We start from the raw sequence: 24,002 nt of genomic DNA, 5'->3' as shown, positions 1-24,002 counted from the left end.
TACACCATTCTTATCAGTTACATTTTCTTCTCACGCCACATCGTCCTCTCTGCTTTTGAGCAAAGTTTTTGCCCCTATCCAGCAGACGACAGACCTCCTATACCGACTGGCATTGCATCAAACAAAAGCCTCCACTCGGCTCTACGCCTTCTTAGCGGCCTTCACCTTCTTAGCCTTGACCTTGGCCCCTTCCAACAACTCCTCCTTCTTCGCCGCCTTCGCATCCGACCGGGCCGTGAGAAGCCTGAAGCTGGCCACCATGTCGTCGAACGCCGTCTTGCCGTCCTTGCGGTACCTCGTCACCTTGGCGACGTTCTTCTTGGTCAGGTCGGTGCTGCGGTGGCCGGAGTCCTTGTCGTGGGCGACGGCCTTGGCCGTCATCATGAAGCGCACATCGCGGGGCCCGTCGACGAGCTCGAGGATCGCAGAAGGCGCCTGGTCGTAGGTGCTCCGGGGCTCGGTGCGCAGCACGCGCGTGTAGCCTCCCGGGCGCTCGGAGTAGCGTGTGCGGAGCTCGCCGAAGAGCTTGGGGAGGAGGTCGTGGGGTGTCTAACGTTATATCCTTTTGTCAGTCTCGGTTCGTTCTTTTTGAACCTCGTCTCTGTTTGGGGACTAGTAGCTTATTCCATCTTGAAGAGCTGCCGAGACCACCAGGGGTGTTTGTCCAACTCACGTAGAGAATCGCCTGAGCTTTCCGCCTCGTCTCCTCGTTGTCGCGCTTCGCGTAGGTGATGAGCTTCTCAGCGAGGCGCTGGGCCTCCTTGGCCTTAGCAAAGGTGGTGTGAATGTGCTCGTGGGCGACGAGGGAGGTGACGAGGCCGCGAAGCAGGGCCTGTCGTGCCGACGAGTTGCGGCTCAGATGCCTGTACTTGGTGAGACCTCCCGCCATGGCTGCTGTGAATGTGTTGAAGTCGTCTCAATTGAGGGAGAGAAGTCGGCGGGAGCAACCTGTTTCGTTTCGTTTCGTTTTCGTCCGTAGGCTGCAGAGGAACGGCTGCTCTGCGTGGTGAACAGGGCGGTGGACTTCGGAGCAGTTTGAGGCTATCGAATCGAATTGGATCGTCAAAAAAGCCGTGCTGATAGCCTCTGGAGTCGCTCGTTGCAATCCGTCGGCTGTCGTCTCCCAAATTTTTGGCGTAGGGTGGTTCGGAGCCTCTGGTTGGCTTAGAGGGACAATTAGGCGGGGACTGTAGTGCAGTGTTCCTGCCGCCAGATGCTAAGGTACCTTGACCCCTGCCCGTCGCCGAAATCCACCCGGGGAGGCTGAAAGTCGCTCGCTCGCTCGCAAGCCCGATTAATTAACGTCATTCCGCACCGAAGCTGCCCGTCCCGCTTCTCGGAGGTCAATTCAGTGACAAGCGACAACGCCAGTTCGGTTCGACTTCCTACGACGTGCTTGCTCCAATTGCATCATGAAACCTTGAAGCCGAATACAATTTACGGAGAGGAACTATAATATCAAATCCCAGTCTTCAATTGCGCCCGTCGCATTTGGACTGGATCATCAGCCATCATGGGCTTCACCACTGGATTCGTACGCTACACTCCCTCATCCTCTCTTTCTCTCTCTTTCTTTCTCTTGCACTCCAGAAACCTATGACGGAGATTTCATACACGCACTATTAGCATATCGTATAGCTAACTATCATACCTCATCAAACAGACCGGCGGTGTGACCGTAACCCTAGGCGTAGCCTACCTCACAGTCCTCGCCCACCAACGCAACCGCGAAAGCCAGTCCCACACCCTCCGCACCCAACACCACGTCCTCTCCTCCCTCCTCGAGCCCCAAATCCGCATCCCTCCGCCCCTGACCCGCGCCGAACAGGCCGTCAAGGACCGCGAGACGCTCCTCACCTCCGCCAAAGACCGCTGGAACCGCGAGGTAGAGAACGCCGTCCGCTGGGCGCAGCGCACCGACTGGGGCGAGGTGCGCGAGGGTCTCGAGAGCGGCGCCGCGCGCTTCTGGGGCGGCACCATTGAAAAGGCCGGCGAGGCGGAGCAGGCCGTCGAGAAGAGCGCCGTCCCGCTGGCCAAGGAGGCTTCGGCCAAGGGCGCTGCCGCTGCGGAGGCGACCGGCGCGGAGGTCAAGAAGGAGGCGCGCAGCGCGTGGGAGCGCGCGAGGGAAAAGAGCCTCGCTGCCGAGGAGGCTACGCGCGCCAAGGCCGCTGAGGCGAAGAAGCTCCTCGACGCGAAAGCCGCCGAGGCCAAGAAGATTGTCGACAGCAAGGCCGCCGAGGTCAAGGCCGTCGTCGGCGACGTGGTGGACAAAGGACGGCAGCAAGGGGAGGCGGTGCTCGTGGCGGCGAAGCAGGCGGTGGGCGTAGCCGAGGACAAGGTCAGCATCAAGGCCGACGGCGCGGTGGCGCCCGCGACGACGCCGGTACAGAAGGCGCTGCACCAGCGGTACGAGAAGCCGAGCGGGTTGACCAAGAGCGTCAAGGAGGTGCTGGCGGAGCGGTACCGCAAGATGGACGAGCAGGATAATACGCAGCTTCGGGGTATTTGATTTGCCGCGGTTTTTGGACCACCTCTCTCTCCCGATTGTCGACATGACAGACGTGGGATTGAGGGGGGCGGGAGGAGAGCGGATGGTGGGATTATTGTACTACCAACCAGACCACACATATAGAATGAAAAACGGCAAGCCTCTTCTTTTTGTTTCTCTTTTGTGGAATCGTCAGTCTTCTTCTCTGGTTCCCGCGGGCGGAAGTGGGACATGGGCAGGTGTGAGTGGTACAGCCGGGCCGTTTTTACTCAGATTTCATTTGCCTATAGGCTCTATCATTCAGGGGGGTCGCGGAACGGTGGACGAGATCCGAGATCGAGAAAATCGAGGCTTCGCGGAGGACAAGACAGCTCAGCGTCTTCCAACCTCGCCCACGATCATACTCTCATGTCGAAAAGTAGACCGCCCCTTCACAGACTCGAGACTTAACGCCATCACCGACTCAAAGTACAAACAATGACCACCACACCTCACCAACCATGCCCACGACAACATCAGCACCAAGGACCGCGAGCGACCCCCGCCCGCATCTTCATCCGCCTCCGCGACCGCGTCCAACTCTTCCTCGAACGCTTCGTCGACGGAGACACCACGGCACAAGCCGGCTTCAGAACCTACAAGGCGCACCGGGACGCGCGATGGCTCGCCAGAGATCGGGGCCTTGCGTCCGCGGCGCTGGCCGCCGTGTCGAATACCGAGGGTGAGCCGAGTCGCCGCAGTAGGAAGAGGAGTGCGGTTATGCAGCAGGGGAATCTGGATGTTGCGCTTGGTGGTGGCGATGGTGGTGGTGGTGACGATGTCGATGAGGGGCTGGTTATTCCCAAGACTAGGGAGCAAGGCAAGGAAATGCAGATGAAGGGGATTCTAGCCCACGATTCTGGGAAACCTTCTACGTTGGAGACGACATCATCAGGCGGGAAAGAGAGACGCCAAACTAGGACCCCTTCCCAGCTGCACAGCCTCTCTAGATCAAGTACGCTCTCATCCATCGTCTCCTCGACCTTCCTGGGAGGTAGTCAGAGACAGCAGAAGAGAAGGAGGAGGAAGAGAGACAGGTCGGACGCTAGGCCGGGCTACTTTGATCCGGACCCGTCACCTGCACTCACCAAACCACCCCGCGCGCTGGCGTCGGTGGTGATGAGAGATGACGATGATAGGTTGGAGATGAATGTGCCTGTTGAGTTGGCGAAGGGGTCTTGGGGTGTTCCTGTTGGGACTGCGAGGTGATTTTATAGGAATTAGTCAGGGCACACTTTTATTTTGTCGAAACTCGGAAGTTTAGGAGGCAAGTTGTTGAGGGGTTTAGGAGGTGGCCGGTGAATATCGTCTTCCTCCACAAGCCTTGATCTTGGCTTCGCTTTGGGTTCAATTCGTGATCGATGAAGGGTTCTCTCCTTTTTTCTGTAGGTCATCTTAGAATTTGCAAAAAAATAGTATGCAACGTGAAACGAAAGAAATGACCTTGATCGCCATACATATTGATTTCATTTGATGACGCAGGATTTCAAACCTCTTTTCACGAACAATGCCAGTATTTAACGAACGTCAAAGGCATGCTTTTTGCCTTCTTCACATTACTATCGCATAACGTATAGGAAATGGTATATAGCACAGTACCATACAGACTGCGTCTGAGATGGGGGATAGTACCAAGGCTTCTCTAAGCCTTACATTCGCACCCCCTATTTTCATCCCAGCAACATGAGTCCCTTCACTCCAAGCGAGTGTGTCCAACGACAAGTCGAAACTTTTTTCTCGCGTGTCCCCCAGTATCTCTCCAAGGCAGGTCATATCTGAAGGGGGACTAAACTTACAATCAAAGGAAAAAGGTGCGCGAGGGCATGTGTTGTGATGAGGTTGTGGTTTTTTTTGGGTAAGAAAAAAACACAGTGACAATCGCACTTGGGAAAGTGTGTTTGGGTACCAGAGAGACGAAACAGCGGAGGTGAAGTGTGATAAACGCTCTTTGTGTTTGAAACTCATTCTTGCAACCCATAACTTCATCCGATCAAAGTCCTAAGAACGCCTTCGCTGGGTTAGGGTGTACATACTTACCAGGGCCAAGACCCATCTCAACAACGCACCTGTAGCACCTTTCGCGCCGAGCCCCAAGACCAACTTGACCCAGTATCCCACCCCGCGGACCTGAATACCATTGCGGTCAAAGTCGGGCTTGTCATTTGTCATGCCTTGGAGGCGCTTGAGCTCCTTGGGGGAGTACGGCATGTAGCGAACACGGATGAATTTCTCCAGCCACGAAGGAGTCTGCGCGACGGAGCGACGGTGGGTGAAGGCGTCAAAGGACGCGCGACCGCGGTAGTTGCCCGTGCCGGAATCACCGACGCCGCCGAAGGGGACAGTCGACATGGAGGCATGGAAGAAGCCGTCGTTGATGGTGGCACCGCCAGAAGTCACCTCGTTGAGGACTTGCAGCAAGTTAGTATGGTCATCTGTCTACAAAACAATGGGCTTTGCTTACTTCGCTTGCTCTCCTGATCATTGCCAAAAGCGAAGAGCGCCAGAGGCGTCCTGTATACCTGGTTCGCAATGTTGATTGCGTCGTCGAGGGTATCATACGGCATGATGGCGAAAACTGGGCCGAAAGACTCATCCTTCATGACGGAGTCGAGCATGGAATCGACCAGCACGGCGGTGGGCTCAATGTAGAGCTGGTCCTCGTCCAAACCACCACCCATGACGATCTTTCCGTTCGTCTCGTCAATCATCTTCTTGATGCGCTGGAAAGACTTCTTGTTGACAATACGAGAGAAGTCAGGGCTGTTCTTGGCGCCGCTGGGGAAGAACTCCTTGTAAGTAGCGTTGAGGCCCTGGATGAGTTGCTCGACGATGGCACGGTCGGCCAGGATATAGTTCTGAGAAATGCAGACCTGGCCGGCGTTGAGGCACTTTGACCACATGAGACGGCGAGCGGCGAGCTTGACGTTGGCGTTCTTGGTGACGAAAGCCGGGTTCAGACCACCCAATTCGAGGGTGACGGGCGTGAGGGTCTCAGCGGCCTTCTTGGAGATGATCTTGCCGACGGCAGTGCTGCCCGTGTACATAATCTTGTCCCACTTGACGTCAAGAAGAGCCTGAGTCTCCTGGACAGCACCGTTGATGACGGTGTAGGCCTTGGGGTCAAGAGCAACCTCGAAGATCTTGGTCAGGACCATGGCGGTGGCTGGGGCGCTCTCGGAAGGCTTCAAGACGGCGGTGCAGCCGGCGGCGATGGCGCCGATGATGGGAAGAAGGGTCAACTGGACGGGGAAGTTGAAAGCGCCGATGACGAGAACCATGCCCAGGGGCTCCTTGCGGATGCGCGGCTTCAGGGCGGCGTAGGTGAGAGGCACATCCTCGCACTTCTCCTCGGCGGCGAACTTGCTGAGGTTCTTCAGCATGTAGAGACAGTCATTGGCGCACCAGTCGACCTCGGAGAGGACGGCCTCGTGCTTGCACTTCCTCAGGTCCTTGCGCAGGGCATCGCAGAGCTGTGGGGAGTAGTCCTTGATGGCCCAGTAGAGCTTACGGAGCTGGAGGGTGCGGTACTTGAGATCCTTGGTCTTGTTAGAGCGGAAGGTGGCGCGGATGGTGTCTGTGAGGCGGTAGATGTCGTCGGTTGAGGTGTGAGTGAACTCGGCGATCTTTGTGTCGGTTGCGAGCGACATTTTGATGGCGTTGAGATGTGCGGTTCTTCGGTGTGTAAGGGACGGTGCTTCTTTCCTGGACTTCCTTTGTTGCGATGAACCGGACCTAGGGAGAGGAGAGATTCGTGAGGGGAAGTTGGCAATGGTCGGGATTCGGGGTCGCGGAAAAGAAGAGAAGGTGGTGTTGGTGGTGGTAGATAGAGTTGTTAAGGGTTGCCTCGACTTATGTAGTCCGAGTAGCAAATATCAGCAGCCAAGCCGATGCAGAGGGCGTCGGTAGCTTTGTAGGGGAAAAGTGATGGATGCGACAGAGCTCCACCTGTGCTCGGCCTCCGTGTCGCGTGGGTGTGATGGATAGGTACCTTAGTTCGTACGCGAAGTGAGGTACTGTGTAGCAAGGTAGAGAGGCACCTTGAATGTGCGGGTAGGGACTTCCGGACTTAGAAACCTCGGCGCATGAGATGGCCTAACAGGTGAGGTATCTTATTAAGGAGAACGTAGGAAAAGGTCAACCGGGTCCTTGGGATAAGCTGAATCGTGTAGTGATTGTCAATTTCTCACTTCTGGGACGTGGCCAGCAATATTGTTATCCCGTGGGTGGCGCGGAAAAAGAACTATCTGCAGTATTATGGGTGCAATGGCTGATGGCGGGACTTGTATGATGCGAGTGCGAGTGGTGATGTATTACTTGTCTGACCCGTACAGCAGAGAGAGGGGACGGGATAAGGTGAACGCTGGTGAGTGCAGGCAGGGGGGAAGGGAGGCAAATGCGCTGCACTGCACGTTGGAAACGAACTCGTTTCCCCAAGAAGGCGCGGGCAGGGAAGCTACGGGAACGGTGCGGTGCGCTAGATGCATGTGAACGGTACCCAGCAGCACTGCTATCCTTCTTCCTTTCCCCTTCATGGTATACCTTACTAAAGGCCAGGTAGAGAGGACTACGACAGATCCGTACCGAATGGCGCCGCATAATAGGACGGACAGGGAAAGGAGGCATAGATGTCCCGACGGAGCGGGCTGCGACGGGGACACCGTCCCATCCTGTCCATGTCCTGCGCTGTGGTCCATCTGCCAACGGTCTATCTTTTCCATAAGTAACTATTGCTATCGTGGTCGTGGAAGCTCTTCGTTCTTCTCTAGTTTGTTCCATGCCCCAAACTAGAGAATCAACGAGCTGTCTTTTGAAGAGACTAATAGCTTCAGGTGAACCGTCCATCCTCACGGTCCATGTCAGATAACACTTAACAAGATTGACGAGCGCATGCTTGAGCTTTGAGGTTTCCTTAGCTAAAGTCCGAGGCAAAAAAAGCTTGGGAGCTCTAGCCAGGTCGTGCCAGGCTAACTTGGTCAAGACGGGATCACCCAAGACGGCGCCGCCGCTCGCCAATCCCGCTGCTCCGTTTCTTCCCCACATAGGTACAGGGCGCCACCCCCTGCCCATTTGCACCTGCACGATCTGGTCCTAGCCTGCCGTGCCTGCAAAAAATGGTGAGCAGGACATAAGGGGAATAAATTAGAAAAAAGTTGCCGAGGCATCATCACTCAACACGTCTCCATCAAGACGGCTGACTAAGGTAGACGCAAGCAATCCCTGTCCTCGAAAAGGCGCGTCTGTTTCCCTAACTCATGTTTAGGTCAGGTCCCCCTTTTTGGTCTCACTGAATATGATTTAACCCCATTGTTTCTCTAAAACTCGATTGGGCAAAATAGTCATGGCCGCGGAAAGCGGGTGGGTTCCATGCCGGATTCTGTTTAACGAAATATGCATATTTGAATGTCATTGACGGCGGCCGATTTGTTTATTAATCAGACGAGAATAGATGTGCCAAACAAAGGACTGTGACCCTCAAACTTTTCGGTCGTCAGTACAAGCTTCTAGTCGTATAAGCTTATGGCACAATGGAAATGATGAGAGGATGGTGTCAGCAATTCGTGGTTACCGCCCATATTTGACAAGCTCTTCCCATCAGCCAGCATTATCCTTCAACAAAGCCGCTGCCAACGAGAAAGCCTTGACTTGTCATATCATATAACATTGATACGGGCATCTAAACGCAAGCCACCGTTGTTTTTTGAATTTCTATAATTCCGATCTGGCACGGATGTATACATGGAGATGTTACAAGGGCAGGCCAAAGTCCCATGAACGGGACCACGCCGCCTAGTCATACACAAGGTTTCTGGTTCGCCCCCGACCAAGTCTGATAAAACAGATATTGGACGAGAGGCACACCGAGTCTGCGGCACTCAAGCCGAGCAGTGGTAGTGGGTGATGGTGCAAGTACGATATAACCCTCTACCGACGGCCGAGACCCTTTTGCTTGTTACCGCCCCGGCCCCGGACAGCCACCATCTCGGCCACCTTGCCCTCCGTCTCGGGCGGCGGCGCCGCGAGGAACTGCTCAATCTTCTCCGTGCCGTCGATGACCTGTCCTTCCTCCAGCTTGCCGGCGTCGATCTCGAGCGCCCGCAGGCGGAAATCGTCGAGCTCCTTGCGGCGCTCCTCGTTCATGCGCCACTCCTTGGGAAACTTGGGCTTGTTCTTGAAGACGTGGTGCCGTGTGTCGAGGGGGATGTCCTTGAAATCATCCTTGGGGTCCTGTTGTAGAGTTTTCCATTGTTAGTTTTGGGTTCTCGTAACAAAACTAGACTTGGCAAGCGTGTGTATCGGGGACATATATGCATGTGAAGTCGTGAAGACAAATGCTTACCTTGGCGCTGGCAATCAGGTCGTCCACCAAGTTGGAGAGGTAGCGCTTGTTCTGTGCCTGATGCTCGTACTTCTCCGAGCTCATCTTGACCACGTCCGTCTCAGGGTTGTACCGCGGCCCGACAAGCTTGCGGAGCTTGTCCGCCTGCACGTCGGTGAGCCCCAGGTCGGCCGGCGAGAACTGCACAACCACCTTCTTCTCCGCCGGGTGGTGCTCGCCCATGTACGAAGTGTACCGGAAGCGCAACACCTCGTCCTCTTTGGGCGGTTCGAAAGGCTTGGCGAGCTCTGTTTGGATCCGTAGTCAGCACATCGTTTGTTTTGTCCAAAGGGAGAGGGAGTGTAAAGGGGGGTTCTGAGGAGCTAAAAGGAGGAGCAGAAATGGGAATTGCAACGTACTGGACAGCAGCGGCATCTCCCACGCCATAATGCGGTGGTAATGTCTGTACTCGCGAATCTCATCCAGCTTCCCGTGCGCCATGGGCGTGATGTCGTCCTCCTCAAACTCCTCCAACGCGGGATCTATCGGCGCCGTCGGGTCATCGTCATCGTACCAGAACGAATTCCTTTGTACCTGCTGCCTCGGCGACTTCGTCGATCTCAACGGCGGGAGCGGCCCCTGCTTCGCAATCCGCGCCTTCAAGGACTCGGCCACTGACATGGACTGGAACTCGGGGTCTTGCTTCTGGAGCCTCTCGAGCTTCTTCACCTCCTCGGGCTTGAGGCGCGCCACCAGCTCCTCGACAGTCTCGCGCTTGCGGTCGTACGGATCTTCATAGATTTCTTCGCGTTCTTTCCGTGCCTGTTGCGTGGTGCTGGCGGTAAAGGCTCGTCTCTGGGTCGTCGTCGCCGTCGTCGTCGTGCGGGCTGCGGCGATGCGCGGCGTCGATGGTATCCGACGACTGCTGCGGACGCAGAGTCGGAATGCTTGCCCTGTTGCTGCCATGTTGGGCGTGGTTCCGTTTACATTGGCCAGAGAACAATGCTGGTTTTCCTGGGATTGATCGCGCTCTGCTAAGATGGCCAGTTGGGAATTGTCCCCGGAAATTTTTGGATCAAGCTCCAGCCACATCCAATCATCAAGCCACGCATGTGGGTCCTTCGATTGCTAACGCCACAACCATGAGTATAGTCGATTCAAGGATAAGTCGTAAGAACAATCAATATTCTAAGCATCTGGATTCGTCAGGAAAGCTAGTTAGTTTTAGGTAGCTAGATGATACAAAAGCATCAATTATTATTTTATTTTTTATACTAGGGTGGATAAAATGCATGTTCATCAGATTTAGTTTGTGATCTGTTATACTGTGATCATCAACAGCCAGTTCCAAACGATCAGATCGTCTCTTCTATGTCAATACTTCTTGAATTTTGCGGCTAGGTCAACTGGAACGCACTGAATCATCTTCCACGCCGGCTTTCGCGAATAATACTCTGACGATCATATTAAGACTTTCATTATGGTATCATTAACTCCTTGCGAATTTCAAACAACATCACTCCATCGCATTATCCCCACAACTGCATCATGCCACTCAAAATCCTGACGGTCTCCGGTTCATGATGCCCGTGCTAAACTGCTTCGCCTTATCCAATGTGTTCTTCATCCCCAAGAAAGAGGAGCGATGGGATTTCATATCAGGCCTGCTATGCAAAACATTAGCTTTGCCATCGTAGCCGATGGGGTTTAGTATTGAGAGAAAACTCACCTTCCATCCTGACCAACCCACTCCTGCTGCTGTTGCTGCTGCTGAGGCGGCGATCCACTCATCGGGCCAAAATAAGACTGCTGCTGTTGACTACCCGCAAGAGGAGGGCTATTCTGCCATGCACCCGGCGGCTGGAACGGCAGATCCGGGGACGGCTGCGTCTTCTGCGGCGGCGTTGTCCCCGGGCTGTGCGTCGGTCTGTCAAACGACGACGGGTCGTACGGGGCGTGGTAGTCCACCGACATCCGGCCAAGGTTGGTCGCGGATGCGGCCGGCGGGGGTTGTGAAGAAGAAGCGAGGTGCGTCTGGCTGGCGGCGTATCCCGCTCCTCCCTGGTATGTAGGCGCTCCCGGGTACGAGGTGGAGTTCTGGTACGAGGAGCGCTGGTCCATACTCGCTCTACGGAGCGTGGCCGAGGGCGCCGGTGGTGAGAATTGGCTGTTTGACACATTTGACGGCGCGGGTGAGGCGTTCTGGGTGTACGATGCGCCGAACGTCGTCGTGTTGGGCGCCGGCTTCCGTCGGATCGGGGCCTGGCCGGGCGAGAGGAGCGGTTCGCTGGCGGGCAGGCTCTCGGCTTGCGTGGCCCACTGCAGCGTCGGCTGCTTGACAAAGGCGGGCTTCGAGTAGGAGTCCATGCGGGTGAGCTGGTCGAATTCGTAGTGGCCCAACTGCTCCTCCAGCTGCATTTGCTGGGAGTATCTGCGCTGGGAGGGCAGTTCCGCAATCGTCGTTGGCGGCATCTCCACGGGTTGCTCTCGCTCCGGTACCTTTTCTGGCCGGGGCGGTGGGGAGGTAAAATTTTGAAGTAACGAGACCTGGGTGACGAGGGCGGCCTCGAGCTCCTCGGATAGTTCTCTCACGGGCCGATAAGCGCTTTCCTCGGACGCTGCGTTGTCGATTCTCTTGGCGCTGTTGGGGAATGACTCCGTCCGAGGGGTGTCTTCGTCGCTACCCTTGTCATTGTCTTCGTCGAAGACATCGCCTCTATCCTCGGAGGCCGTCGGCTGCTTGTCATCTTGACTCTGTGTCGACTTCGCATCTTCGTCGTCGTCGTAATTGAGACCCTGGTGTGCAATAGTAGCGCTGCGGATCACTTCAGTCACGGCCGTATTGCCATTCTTCATGGCCTTGCTCAAAGCCGCCATGAGTTCCGAGACACGTTCCACGAGCACTGCTGTACAGTCTTCGTCGTCTCCGTACTGTATGGCTGATTGAAGGGCGTTCTCGTTGTCCTCGTTGACGTGGAAGATGTCGGCGCCATTATCCAAGAGGAACCTCACACTGTCCGCATCTCCTTCCCGAGCGGCAACAATTAAGGGTGTGTCGGCCTCTTGGTCAGCCAGGTTGACGTCGGCACCCGCATCCACAAGAACGCGCAGTGACTCGACTGGAAGGTTGATGACGGCGTTAATCAAGACTGTCGAATTGTCCCAGCCTCCAAAGACATTGACTTCGGCCTTGGCTTTGACAAGAAGCTCGAGAATCGCCTGTTCTCCTTTCATGGCAGCGGCGATGATCGGGCAGGTATCTTCTCCAGTGCCGAGGTCGGGGTTGGCACCACGCTCAAGCAGGAGTGTGACAATTTCCACCTTGCCCGATTCGCAAGCGACCTGTAGAGCCGTTCCTTGTGGGAAGTTCTCGTTTGTAGTAAGATCATTGACGTCGGCACCTCGGTTGAGAAGCTCTTTGACCACGTCGTAATGGCCCTCCGCAGCAGCGGCCTGGATAGCCCACCCGTTTGGTGCGTCAACATCAGCACCTCTGTCCAGGAGCAATTTGACGATAGCGAGGGTGCCATCATATGCTGCGGCAGTCAAGGCGGTTCCATAACTGAACGTTGTTAGTCTGGTCCTCCGCAACGATGTAGTAGGTTAGGTTGCTTACTATTCTCCAGTGGCGTTAGGATTGACTTTGAAGTCATCAATCAGCAACCTGACTGTAGACTCCTTCTCGAGATCAGTAGCCTCATATAGACTCTCATTGAGAATCTCCGGTCTGATGTTCCCGTTGGTATATTTCCAGACAGCCTCCAAGACTTTGTCTTGATGCTCCGCCGTAGTTGCCGCACTAAGGAAGAGATCGTTGCAGTCGAGACCTCTGCGCTGCTCCAGAAGTATCATGACAATGTCCCAGTTCTCCTCCTCTGCCGCCACCTTCATCGCAGTCTGGAAGCACTCTTGGGGGTGAGAGTAAGTCAGTAACTTGTTGAACACGTCCACCCTGCCAGAAACGGCAGCCTTGATGAAGGCCTTGTCAAACTCTTTGGCCGGGAGCTTGTCAGCGTAGGTTTGCGTGAGATATTCAAACATGGACAGGTCTGCGTGGAGACCAGCCAACGCCAGAGGCGAGTCAATGTTCTCGTCCTCGACGGCTAGCGAAACCTGCTTCTCGACAAGTAGCTTGACGGCATCTGGACTACCGGAAGAAATGGCGGCATTCATGACTGGGCCGACATCACTGGCGATGGCGTTGGCATTTGCGCCTCTCTTGATGAGCTTTTCCATGACTTTGACGTGGCCAGCAAATGCCGCCATGTGTAGCGGAGTCTGCTCGCCAATATCGATACCATCGTCGATACTGGCGCCTCTTTTGAGAAGCTCGTCCACGATGTTTGGTCTGCCTATGTATGCGGCGAAATGAAGCTGCCACGAATGTTAGTAACTAGCCAAAATTTCCGAGCTGGCAGTGGCTCAAGATTGGATAGAATGTAGACTTACAGGGGTATTGACGAGATTGTCCCTCTTGTTGATCTCGTGCTCATGGCCGTTCTGGATGAGCGCGGAGACAAGCTGCTTGAATCCGACCGCAGCGGCGATATGCAAAGCAGTCAACTCCTTGGCTTCAAAGCCATCGAGCACTTTCGTCATGGACATGTAGACGACGAGCCACCGGTACCTAATCAAAGACTCCGGCTTCCTCCAAAACTCATCCTCGCTGAGATCCTCCGCGATCTCCAGTGTAGCTCTGCTGGCGTGGTGCAGCCAGTGCTTGATGGGGTAGGGTAGCACCTTCTCGGCCAGTATTCTCGCCTCTTCGGCCTCGTCGTCTTGATAGCCGTAGGTGGATTCATCGTCGTCCCAGTCCGTGTCGTTGTCCGAATCGTCTTGCTCAGACTCAGTAGCGGCGCTCCCCTGCCCATCTGCTTCGGATACTTCACTCTCCTCGTCCTCGTCCTTGGCAGACTGGGTCTCTGCCTCTTCGTTTTCCTCCTGAGCCTCCTCAACAACAGGCTTCACTTCCTCAGGAAAGTTGAACGCTTCCTTGATGTGAGCCAAGCACCGGAGCGCAATGATGCCTTGCTGCCACTTGTTTTCGTCATTCGACATGCCAAGCGTCTTTCTGGACGTCTCCTTTTCCAGGAGATGTTCTTTGACGACCCTGTCCATGAAGCCAATGGTATTTTCAGACTTGCCGCTTCTCGTCACCGTCAACAACGGCCTGCACTTCTTCACCAAATCTTGAAGCTCGGCCTTTCCTGATTCCGTGGCAGGAAAGCCCGCCAAAACAACAAGCTCATCCTCGGTAGGCTCTTCAAACGTCAGAACGAGTGTCCGCAGCAGCTCCTTTATCTTGTCGGTCTCCTTTTCGTTAGATTGAAAGATTTGCGCCCACGCAGCGTCCAAGAGAGCCTTGAGCTCCTGAGGCATACCCTCAAGCATGTGTCTAATCTTGAGATCACTTTCTGCTTTAGGGAGCTCCGCAAGCTGCATGCAGGAAAGCTTGATCCATTGACTGTTGGATGCCCTCTTACCAATTAGACTGCTCGCATAGTATGTGAGTGCCTTGTTGTAATTCTTGTCCTCGCCGAGTTTTTGCACCTTCTCCTGTGCCGCCTTGCGCAGCTCCCGCTGAACCTGGTCGCAGTACTTGTCATCCTCGAGATCGATGAGTTGGATTCCGTCCACCTTCAACGAGTCTTCCACGTGATGCACTTCCCGGCTTGTGAGAAACCATCTGGTAGGCACTCGCTTGTCGTCCTCTGTCTTGAGTTCTTGCAGCTCGGCGTTGAGGAACCGCATCAACTTTACAGTTGACTCGGCATCTTCAGGCAGAACGTGCAAGTTGTTGATGACGAAGTAGACTCTGCGACCGATAAACTCGTCTGTGAGAATATCCTGAAGAGTCTGCCACAGGTTCTCCACTGTGAGATTCGCCGAAGTTTTTGACGAATCTTCGCCCTTCTTCTTCACAAAGTGCTTCGCGTACACAGACAAGGTGGCTTGCTGGCCGATGAGCTGCCGCACCAGCGACTTCAGCAAGTCCTCAGCAGTCAAGAAGTCCGAAGACGGGTCGCAGAAGAAGTACGCAACGAGGGCGGCTCCTCGCCCGTGGTTCACCTTTTCGTCGGCTGAGATGATGTTGTCGATGTCCTGGAGGGCCGCCATAGTCGCTCGCGTCTTTCCTCTTCCCTCTGGACCGCGGACGTACAGCGCCTGTCCTCTGTGCTTTTGTGTCGCGCTCCCCGCTTCGTGGTCCTCTTTCAACCACTCCAAGTATGCCTCCGCCTTGGGAATCCAGATCGATGGTGGGAACTGAGGCGCAAGCATTTTGCGCTTCTTCGAGACTTGACCGCCGTTCAGCAACTCCATGACATTGTTGACAACCTCTGGCTCGATTCCACGGGTTGAGTTGAGTCTGTTTTTGGCGACCAGGTTGGCGCCATGAATGAGTCTCTTAAGCGGCTCTCTGACGAGTTGGTACCGGGGGTCCTTGAAGTCGCTAAACTTTACAAGATCTCGATGGTTGGCGGCAAGACCCATTTCCTGGATTCCGGGTAATGTCGCTGACTCTCTGGACACGAAGTCTTGCAGCTTCTTGGAAACAACCGTCTTTGCGATTTTCGACATGGTTGGGCCTAGCTTTGCTTGAGTAAAGTCCGTTGGGTGATTCTCGTAGAAGCAAAAGAGCTGGACGTGCGGGCTCATTTTGGCAGCTAACCGCAGCAAGTCGCCTCGGAGCTCGTTCAAGCTCTCGTCTCCGGGCTTCATCATATCTACCAACGCCGACGACTTGGTGTACCCGAGTTGTTCGCCGATACTACCCAGCATGGAGGCGATGGCGGCAACTTGAGCACCGCCGAACGGCGTTCCAAAGAAGGCGCATCCAGCGATGCACTCAAACAGCCTTGGGAAGATTTCCCTGTATGTTTCTGCTGCAAGTGTGATAGCCTTGACATTCCGTAAGCCTCGACTCACTTCATCAATTCAATTGTAGCCGGGTTCTTACCTTGGCAATAACCAGACCTCCCATGCTGTGTCCGATAAAGACAATGGGGCGATCTCTTATCTTCTACATCTCAAATTAGATCAAGCTCGCGATTCGAACTTCAGCACGATCAACCTACTTCACGATTCGCTTGCAGCCCTTCCAACATTGATTTGGCAATGTCTCTCAAGAAAGTCTTGACTTTGAGATCCCCAACCCATGCTGATTCATACTGGTACAAAAGTATGCGAGCCTTGGGGAAGTCCCTCGCCAGACCATCCTTTTTGCTGGTAGATCCAGACGAGTTTTTCGTGACACCCTCATAGATTCCGGTTGCCCAGTTGAAACCGGCTTCCGACTTCCAGCTGTCCTCCGGATGGGCACCTAATCCAGGTACAAAGACAACACTATCGGTTGTATTAGACTCTTGAGATACCACCACAACTCATAACTTAAGAAGATCGAGACATACTCAACATCAATGGCAGACCCAGTCTCCTTCTGAGGATTGTACAGTTCCCTGAAGCCCTGCTGAACCGTCTGATACGTCGTCTTGGGCTTCGGAGCCCCAGGGGCGCCGTGAGGCACCCTTCTCGTTCCCGTGCGGCGGATAGACATGATGGTGACTACTCGCTGCGAAGAAACATACACAACGAAACGAATCTGACAAGACGACAAATGCAACCGCGACTTCCGAGAAACTGGGGATCAACAAGCTTTGAATACGAACCGACCACGGAGCTAGGCACCGGCGTAAAAAGCATAGCCTGACAGGGCTGCCACTTTGGGGTCCAAAATGCTAATAAGCCCCCTTCCCTGCAACTGGGCGGCCCGAAACGACCTTAGCGGTGTCAGCCACCCCCATGCATTGTATTCCTGCGATGCCAACGATCGTCCGACTGCGCCAATAGTGTCTTTCAGCTGAACCAAAGCCACCTCTAATTTTGTAGCGCTGTCCCACAAGTAAGCAACTCGTCTCACGCTGCAGTAGCGAGTTCGGGTTCGTCTGTATTCGGAATCTCAACACGGTTTGCTTGCTGCAGGCGGGAAGGCTCTAGGCAATCAATTCATCTTAAAATGACAGGGGACCGCCACTGTTGGAACCCTTGGTACATCGTTGCCTACTCTTTTTACCAGCCAAATCGGGCTTGTTGGAAAGGTTTTTAATCACGTCGTTGGCTATTTTCGGTCGGGCTTTTACCACCGTTGGAGTCGTTTCCATTGCGGGCGTTTCTGCAAGCAAGAACGGTCTGTCACCAACATCCCGCTTCCCGATAGCGACGATCTGATAGACTGCGCCTCGGAGGACCGTGATATCTCTCGCCAAGATCAGAGAAGAGCGTCGGGACCGAAAGTTATGGGACCAGACAACGCCGAAGACCAGCACAAAGCAAGATTCGCCGTCCACATGTCAAGCTTCTCGAGTTGCACCATGGACAAGTCGTCTGTGCCCTTTACTGTCCGGGTTCTCGATGACGCTGTCAATCCCGCAGTGACAGTGCAGGAGCCAAGAGACTGGAGCGATCTGCTACCGGCAACGAGCCGAAGCAAGCACGATCACATCACTGTGCCGCAAGCCGACGACATTGAGTTTCTGGAACAAGAGCTGCTTGTCCGACGACTCAACGATGTCCAGGATCTTCTCTGGATCTGCGGCCGTCCAATGCCGCCTCGACCTCTGCATTACCAGACGATATCGCGCGAGATCCACATCACAGAGAACCCCGAACTGCATCTCGTCTGGGCCAAGAACCGAATTTTCGTCAAGCCGATACCACGGTGGCTGCTGAGCCCAGACTTCTGGGCCGCCAACTTAGTCGTAGCCTCGGGCGATCAGTCTGATCCACGGAAGCAGCAGCTTGTCTCCTGCGCGCTCGGTTTCCTCTTCACTTACACAGCCCTCATCGCGTATGAGAGCGACTTCCGCATAGCCGTCGAAAGAGGCCTGCTCCCGGATCGGATGAACTGGTACCAGTGGAAGGCAATATCGGCCCAGATCGCGCAGAACCATTGTTATGCGTCCGTCAACCCGCGGTACTGGTACGGCGAGCTTCGTCTCAGTCGACTGAACAAGATTTACCGCGTCCGCCTGGGATACTTGCTCCGGGGGTATTCCAAGGTAGTCTCTCACGCCGTGTACGAAGATTTGATCCGGGACAACTTTGCAACGCTGGCGGCGATGCTCGGTTATGTTGTCATCGTCTTGACAGCGATGCAGGTCGGCTTAGCCACGGACAGACTCGTTGGTGACAGCGCGTTCCAAAGTGTGAGCTATGGCTTTACAGTCTTTTCGATTCTTGCGCCACTCATCGCCGGCGTATGCATAATTGGAATCGTATTGGTCATGTTTGTGAGCAGCTGGGGGGTAACGAAGGTGTACGAGAAGAAGAGATTCCAAGAGATGGGTGTCGAGCCATTTTGGAGATTTCAGAAGACAGCCAATCAGTACACGAAGGTAGAATCGAAGCAGGAGGCTAGAGAGTAGGATGGCAGTAAAATAGATACCCCATAGATGAATATGAACCATTGTAAAAGAACGTGTGAAGTTGAAAATGCCCTGGACCTCAACGAAGCAAGCTGGGCTGGTTTTGGAACAGATTAAGGGTTCCCAGCTAGACGGGTAGCCAAGGACGGCCCTAGCTTCCTGGCCAGGGCGTAGATCCCACCTTCATAGAGGCCAGCGGCCACTACAACACCCGATCTGCTGGCCCATCCTACGACCAATCGGCTGTCCCACAGCGGCCGAACGTCACCCAAGGCAGTGGAAGGTGCCTTTTGGTGCCCGTGCCTGTAGAAGTGACTTTCCGTGAGAGCTTCAACACAACCTCAAATCGCCATCCACTCACTCGGACGTCTCTTCATAAACAATCAAACCTCGACCACAAAAGACCGCGTCTCTCATTCGCGCTCAGCACAACGGTGCGCCGTAACCACATCATGGCCGCAAAACCAGCCACGCCCCTCGAGCGCCACTGTCTCGTAACAGTAGGCGCAACAGCCCGCTTCACCCAGCTCCTTACTGAAGTCCTCTCCGCCGCCTTCCTAGACCATGTCACCTCGAATCGCTACACACACCTCACGCTCCAATGTGGCAAGGACTACGCAGAATTCTCCCGCCAGATGCTACCTCCGCTTCTGAATGAATACCCGGGAATCGAAATCACCGCCTTTGACTTTGTCGATGACCTGACCACCGAGATGGTCAAATGTAGAGCGCAGGCAGGTGTGCGGGAGGCTGGTGTGGTCATCTGTCATGCAGGTAAGCTAGGGATCATCCTTCGCGTTGTAACTCGATGCTCCCAAGTATATGTATCCGCCTATACAAAAACATATGTGTGTGCATGTGTAAGCTGACTCGAGATATTTCCAGGCACGGGAACCATCCTCGACGGAATGCGCGTCAGCGTCCCCCTCGTAGTGGTCCCCAACCCAACCCTAAAGGATAACCACCAGGTCGAGCTCGCCGAAGAGATCCAGCGCCAGGGTTACGGGATCTGGGGCCGCCTCGGCGACATCGCGTGGGCCCTGGAGCAGCTGGCCCTGCAGCTCGATAAGACTGAGCAGCAGTACCGGCCTCATCCTGTCGCGACAACGGGAGCGGCTCCGGTGGACGTGGACGTCTGGCAGGTCAGCGGCGCGCTTATGAATCGCTACGCTGATGAACCTGGCCATGCTGCTGCTGCGCCGGAGACAACTAAAGCGAGTGATGGCGGCGGCGGCGGCGGTGCTGGAAAGGAGGTTCAGCGGGAGGAGGTGGCGCAGATGACGATGGGCTAGGAGTCTTATCAAAACTGGAAGCCTTTCAAATTCCCAGAGGAATCATGGTTGGAGAAGATTGAGGAGAGTACTATGACGAATACCCTATGAGGTTGTAGGAGAGAGGACGGTCGAAGTGGGGTGCATGGCATGAACACTGTAGCAATAAGCTTGCCCCTTAGACAAGAGATACCCAAAGTCGAACGACGTTCATCGTCGAGATAACATCATGTCGCTTTTCATTTGCTCATCCATCACCTATTGAGAACATCTACAAAAATGTCGGCCAAGACCAGCTATTGCAGCCCAGCCACGGTCCAAACCTTGATCGCGGCATCGCCTCCGGCACTCGCAATCTTGCTGCCACCCTCAACCCACGCAACACCGTTGACACCATCCTTGTGAGCGTTGAGAGCCTTGACTCGGCTACCAGGCTTGGCCAGACTCCACACGCAAACATTGGTATCAAGAGCTCCAGAGACGGCGTGCGTTGCCGCATCGTTCCAGCTGATGCACGTAACCCTTGCCGTGTGCGCAGACCAACGGTCCGTCGCAACTTCCCAGTCGGCAGTCTTGTAGGCGACGATCTTGCCGATCTGGTTACCTGCGGCGAGGTACTGGCCATCCTTGGAGAATGACAGGCAAGAAATAAGAGCCGTCGACTTGTCAACCGACTTTATCTCGGAGAGCTTGCCTGACCCGTCCGCAGTGTAGATCTTGACAGAGTTGCCCGATCCCACAGCCACCGTCGAACCGAAGGCAGCCACAGCGCCAGGAGTGAATCCAAGGCGGTTCTCGGAGAGAAGCTGACCCTTTTGGTAGACATCGACACCCTCAATGGTGGCCACGTACAGCTTTCCATCCGTGGCCGCCACACCCTTGGGCTGCGCAGCAAGCTTGAGGGCCTCGCCCGCGAACGTGTTGGCTGACTCGTCTACTATCCTCAGGTGGTCGTCCCATCCAACACTGTACGTCTGTCCCGCCTCGGCGCTGAACTGAGTGACTTGATTTGTGTGCGCTTGTCCGTCAACCACTGAGCCAGTACCAGTCGCAACATCCCACTGGCAAACTCGCCCGTCGAAGCTGCCGCTCCAGAGCGTCTGCCCCTTGCCATCAGACGACGCGCCCAATGCCGTGATGCTCTTGTTGTGGCCCTGAACAATCTTGCTAGGCTTATCGCTGCCCTCGTTGAGGTAGATTAAGTCGCCGTTCAAGTTCAAGCTTATAATCAGGCCGTCGGTTCTGCCATGGGGGAAGACTACGCCGACTTGCTGGTCGCCGATGCTGACGCCGTCTCCAAACTTCCACGTCTGCGTAGCCTTGCCTGACTCCACATCCCAGAGCTTGACAGACTGGTCGGCGCTTGCTGTGACAAACTTGGTGCCATCCTGAGACCATGAAACGGCAAAGATGCTACCAGTGTGTTCTCCCTCGCCGATCGACTTTGTAGGCTCGCCCGTCTTTCCGTCGTAGAGCTGAATGCGCCTGTCGGCACCGACCGTTACGAGCTGGCTGCCATCGGGCGAGAAGGCAGTTCCAAAGACGAAGCCCTTGTGGGCGTTGGCGTTCTTCGAGTTGAACTTGAAAGGCGCACCGTGCAGGAAGCACAGGGAGCTGTCATCAGAGACGGTTGCTGCCCGCAGTGGGCGCTGTTGCCGCACCGCGACTGAGTTGACGACCTTGGAGTGGCCGCTAATCTCTCCGACAGAGTTGCCGCTGTCGGCCGTGATGCAGTGACCGAAGCGCTCTTTGCCGTCACCCACGGCGATGATGCGCTGGGAGTCGCCGTCCCAGCCAATATCGTTAATGCGCCCCGAGATGATGTGGTATTCGCCTGGTAATGTAGTCAGTACCGACCGAAAGACAGCTGACTGTGTTGTGCAGGTATCATGCCGTACCCTTTGTGTTCTCGGCCTCGACGGCGTCCCAGACTCTCACGGATCCAGACACATCTCCACTGGCGACGTAGAAGCCGCTGGGAGAGAACCGGGCGACGCTCGTTGCCGCTGTGTGGCCGGTGTACTGCTTGCAGACGGAAGGGTGATCGATGGATCGGAGGAAGATGGATTTGCCGGCCTGCGAGAATGCATTGTTAGCTAAGGCATTGTTCGTCGAGAGGTGCAGTTGGGACTAACAGCGTAAGCAATGCGCTCTCCTTTGTTGTCTGTGGAGAGCTGTGTCGGCTGGCCACGCTGAGTAGCGGGCGAAGCAGCCAAGATCTTTTCGATGGTGACAGACATGATGTGTGAACTCCAAATACGCTGGTATGCAATGCGAATAGAATTCCCTAAAGCTCCGAGCAAAGGTGATGAAACGATCAAGAGTCTTGGGGAGCGTGAGTTGCATCGGGGTTCAGCTTTCTAGCCAGGCACCACAATGGCGGTCGACAGTGTCGAGTGGGAACCTGGACCTGGAGCTGGGATGTCGATCCGGGATGGAGGGGCAGTGCTAGTGCTATTGTTGCTACTGCGGGGCAGGAATGACGTTCCAGGTTCATCTTACGCCAGCCAACCACTGACAGTCTGACGCGGCTATTGTCTGGCGATGTTGTTGATATTCTGGTATCTACAATTATTGCGATTGCCTGCCTAAAACTATGATTATTTAAGAGATATTGTGAGAGTGAATCAACAGGCATCAACTTGGGTGTGAGCTGATGTGCATAATTGTTCACCTGAATGTATCTTACATGATACATACACGTCGTGCGCAGTACGTTTGTCATCTAGGCATCTGTATCAAAAAGCAGTAGGTCATCTGCACAGCTTGCTCCATACACATTAAGTCGCTTCATAACTCAAATATTTACTGAACGGTGAGAAAAGAGTCCAGGCTGAAATGGGCGGGGGCTCACTTAGCGTGGATCGTAAACCGATGTGGTCCGTTCAGCAACCCCACCTTCGACAAAGGGTACATACTGAGCCAAATCACCTCGCAAACTCAACAAAAGTTGTCGCTTTCCTAGCTCAATTTGGTCAGAGCGTCCGACTTTTAATCGGAAGGCTGTGGGTTCGAGTCCCACGGATCGCGCCTCATCTTTTTGCGATTTTTTTACCTTCTGTTGCCAGTTGCTTACATTAAACGGTATGAGTCTTTTTGCTATTGCATTCTGATTACATGAAAGACTGGTTTGTATTTCTGTATTCTATTAATACGTTGCATCGCACATCAAAGACTACATCCCAATAATGCTGAGTGGTCTCAAGTAAAAGCAACTACAAAATGATGAACTCTTGACAAGACTATCATACCAGCCCGACTAACAATGCTTGCAACAACGTTCCATACATTCACTTTGTTCGCAAAATAATGTTGCCACTATAGAAATGATTCCTCAATCTCATACAACCCGTGATAGCAGGTCGATGTAGTATTTGTCGCAGGTCTTAAATCCTCATCAGCTACGAAACATTCACACGTATAATAATAATAGACTGCTGATGATAACCCGTAAGGAATCCATCAGTCACTCAGCCAACTATGGTGCTCATTTAGCTATCGGTGCCGTCTAAATAGACCGCATCTCGACCCCATTAGAGAAGACGCCTATTCTAAGGAAGTGCCTTGACTACTACGCCCTAATCGACACCCGCACCAAAATGTTTGGAACCCAAGACAGAGAGCACCTACTGTAATCGAAACTTGCCTGCCGCTTCTTCCACGGTCACCAGTCTCGCCGTCACAGCAATAGACCTTGGATTGCGACAACCTCTATTAGGGCTCACTATACCCTATCTTCACCCTATCGGAGAAGCTGTAGTAAACTAGATGCGCCTGCTAACCGCCGTACGAGGAGCTCTCCCCGCCGGCGAGGTCACTCAATACAATTTTCCTACCTAGCATTCAAAGAGCTTCCAGCTCCTGTTGATGTCCGGCGGCGATGGGTGGTAGTCGTTCTCTTCAATGCCGACATGGGCGCCATGGAGATATAAATATTGCCACGGAGGACTGGAATATGGTATTGTGCTACAGAACTATCTATTTGTGATACACTGAGACTGGCGATTCCATGGCCCTTGTGATCTTCAGGATTATCGGGGAACTCAACGCGAATAACTCGGCCATAGGGAAGCGAGTAACATCGACCGAGTAGCTTTCCATTTGAACAAGGCTCAATTGTGTCCTAGAACCAAAGGTCATGGACCTGAAGGGACGAGTATGTAGCGGTGGAAAGTAGCACCGGGCTAAGTCAGCTGACATGGTACGGTATTATCCTATGTTTCCTTCATACACCGCATCATCAAAAGAGGCCATCTTTTGAATGCATTTTATTCTCGTATTGTCCGAACTAATGATGCCTAACACTAGACGGCATAGTCCCCTCTATCGCGAAAGTCATACAAAGAGGTTCCTTACCAGATAACCGACCACAGGTTATGCCAGACCAAACGCCTCCATCTATCGTAGTCACTGCCATGAAAAGCCATTATCCCCAACCTTAAGACCAATTTTTAATCTTGCTCATG

General features: G+C 54.3%; 8 protein-coding genes and 1 non-coding gene across 9 annotated transcripts; 4 read left to right on the top strand and 5 right to left on the bottom strand.

Moving 5' to 3' along the window:
* Positions 1-141: 141 nt before the first annotated feature.
* On the bottom strand, positions 142-889 carry CLUP02_10231 (ribosomal protein L17; the record flags this gene model as incomplete). Its single annotated transcript, XM_049289207.1, has 2 exons — positions 142-549; positions 674-889. The coding sequence occupies 2 exons, from the start codon at positions 887-889 to the stop codon at positions 142-144; spliced, it is 624 nt and encodes a 207-aa protein (XP_049146352.1).
* A 624-nt stretch (positions 890-1,513) lies between these two features.
* Positions 1,514-3,855, top strand: CLUP02_10230 (uncharacterized protein; the record flags this gene model as incomplete). Its single annotated transcript, XM_049289206.1, has 6 exons — positions 1,514-1,534; positions 1,664-2,501; positions 2,560-2,712; positions 2,779-2,906; positions 3,008-3,732; positions 3,792-3,855. The coding sequence occupies 6 exons, from the start codon at positions 1,514-1,516 to the stop codon at positions 3,853-3,855; spliced, it is 1,929 nt and encodes a 642-aa protein (XP_049146351.1).
* Positions 3,856-4,525: 670 nt separating this feature from the next.
* Positions 4,526-6,174, bottom strand: CLUP02_10229 (aldehyde dehydrogenase; the record flags this gene model as incomplete). The annotated part of the gene is made up of 2 exons (XM_049289205.1): positions 4,526-4,935; positions 4,989-6,174. 2 exons carry the CDS (start codon positions 6,172-6,174, stop codon positions 4,526-4,528), a joined length of 1,596 nt encoding a protein of 531 aa, XP_049146350.1.
* Positions 6,175-8,449: 2,275 nt separating this feature from the next.
* Positions 8,450-16,398, bottom strand: CLUP02_10228 (uncharacterized protein; the record flags this gene model as incomplete). The annotated part of the gene is made up of 10 exons (XM_049289204.1): positions 8,450-8,752; positions 8,865-9,151; positions 9,263-9,971; positions 10,261-10,297; positions 10,573-12,405; positions 12,460-13,217; positions 13,293-15,724; positions 15,802-15,826; positions 15,920-16,187; positions 16,253-16,398. 10 exons carry the CDS (start codon positions 16,396-16,398, stop codon positions 8,450-8,452), a joined length of 6,798 nt encoding a protein of 2,265 aa, XP_049146349.1.
* A 739-nt stretch (positions 16,399-17,137) lies between these two features.
* Positions 17,138-19,557, top strand: CLUP02_10227 (uncharacterized protein; the record flags this gene model as incomplete). Its single annotated transcript, XM_049289203.1, has 4 exons — positions 17,138-18,235; positions 18,421-18,548; positions 18,669-19,039; positions 19,151-19,557. 4 exons carry the CDS (start codon positions 17,138-17,140, stop codon positions 19,555-19,557), a joined length of 2,004 nt encoding a protein of 667 aa, XP_049146348.1.
* Positions 19,558-19,832: 275 nt separating this feature from the next.
* On the bottom strand, positions 19,833-22,268 carry CLUP02_10226 (WD domain-containing protein; the record flags this gene model as incomplete). Its single annotated transcript, XM_049289202.1, has 4 exons — positions 19,833-21,370; positions 21,435-21,612; positions 21,672-21,861; positions 22,237-22,268. Coding segments are annotated over 4 exons (1,938 nt in total), but the record flags the coding sequence as incomplete, so codon positions are not given.
* Positions 21,913-23,468, top strand: CLUP02_10225 (uncharacterized protein; the record flags this gene model as incomplete). Its single annotated transcript, XM_049289201.1, has 11 exons — positions 21,913-21,995; positions 22,058-22,097; positions 22,171-22,182; positions 22,250-22,284; positions 22,362-22,510; positions 22,711-22,741; positions 22,791-22,833; positions 22,895-22,912; positions 22,992-23,019; positions 23,074-23,167; positions 23,330-23,468. The coding sequence occupies 11 exons, from the start codon at positions 21,913-21,915 to the stop codon at positions 23,466-23,468; spliced, it is 672 nt and encodes a 223-aa protein (XP_049146346.1).
* CLUP02_tRNA189 lies at positions 22,492-22,566 on the top strand. The gene has a single exon. It is a non-coding gene; the product is annotated as a tRNA-Lys (tRNA).
* Positions 23,469-23,514: 46 nt separating the features above from the next.
* Positions 23,515-23,963, bottom strand: CLUP02_10224 (uncharacterized protein; the record flags this gene model as incomplete). The annotated part of the gene is made up of 2 exons (XM_049289200.1): positions 23,515-23,680; positions 23,893-23,963. 2 exons carry the CDS (start codon positions 23,961-23,963, stop codon positions 23,515-23,517), a joined length of 237 nt encoding a protein of 78 aa, XP_049146345.1.
* Positions 23,964-24,002: the final 39 nt, after the last annotated feature.

This window comes from Colletotrichum lupini, chromosome 5, assembly GCF_023278565.1.
Source record: "Colletotrichum lupini chromosome 5, complete sequence".
NCBI classification, from domain to species: Eukaryota; Fungi; Ascomycota; class Sordariomycetes; order Glomerellales; family Glomerellaceae; genus Colletotrichum; species Colletotrichum lupini.
Note: the sequence above shows the minus strand (reverse complement) of the source record. Positions and strands in the feature narration are given on the sequence as shown.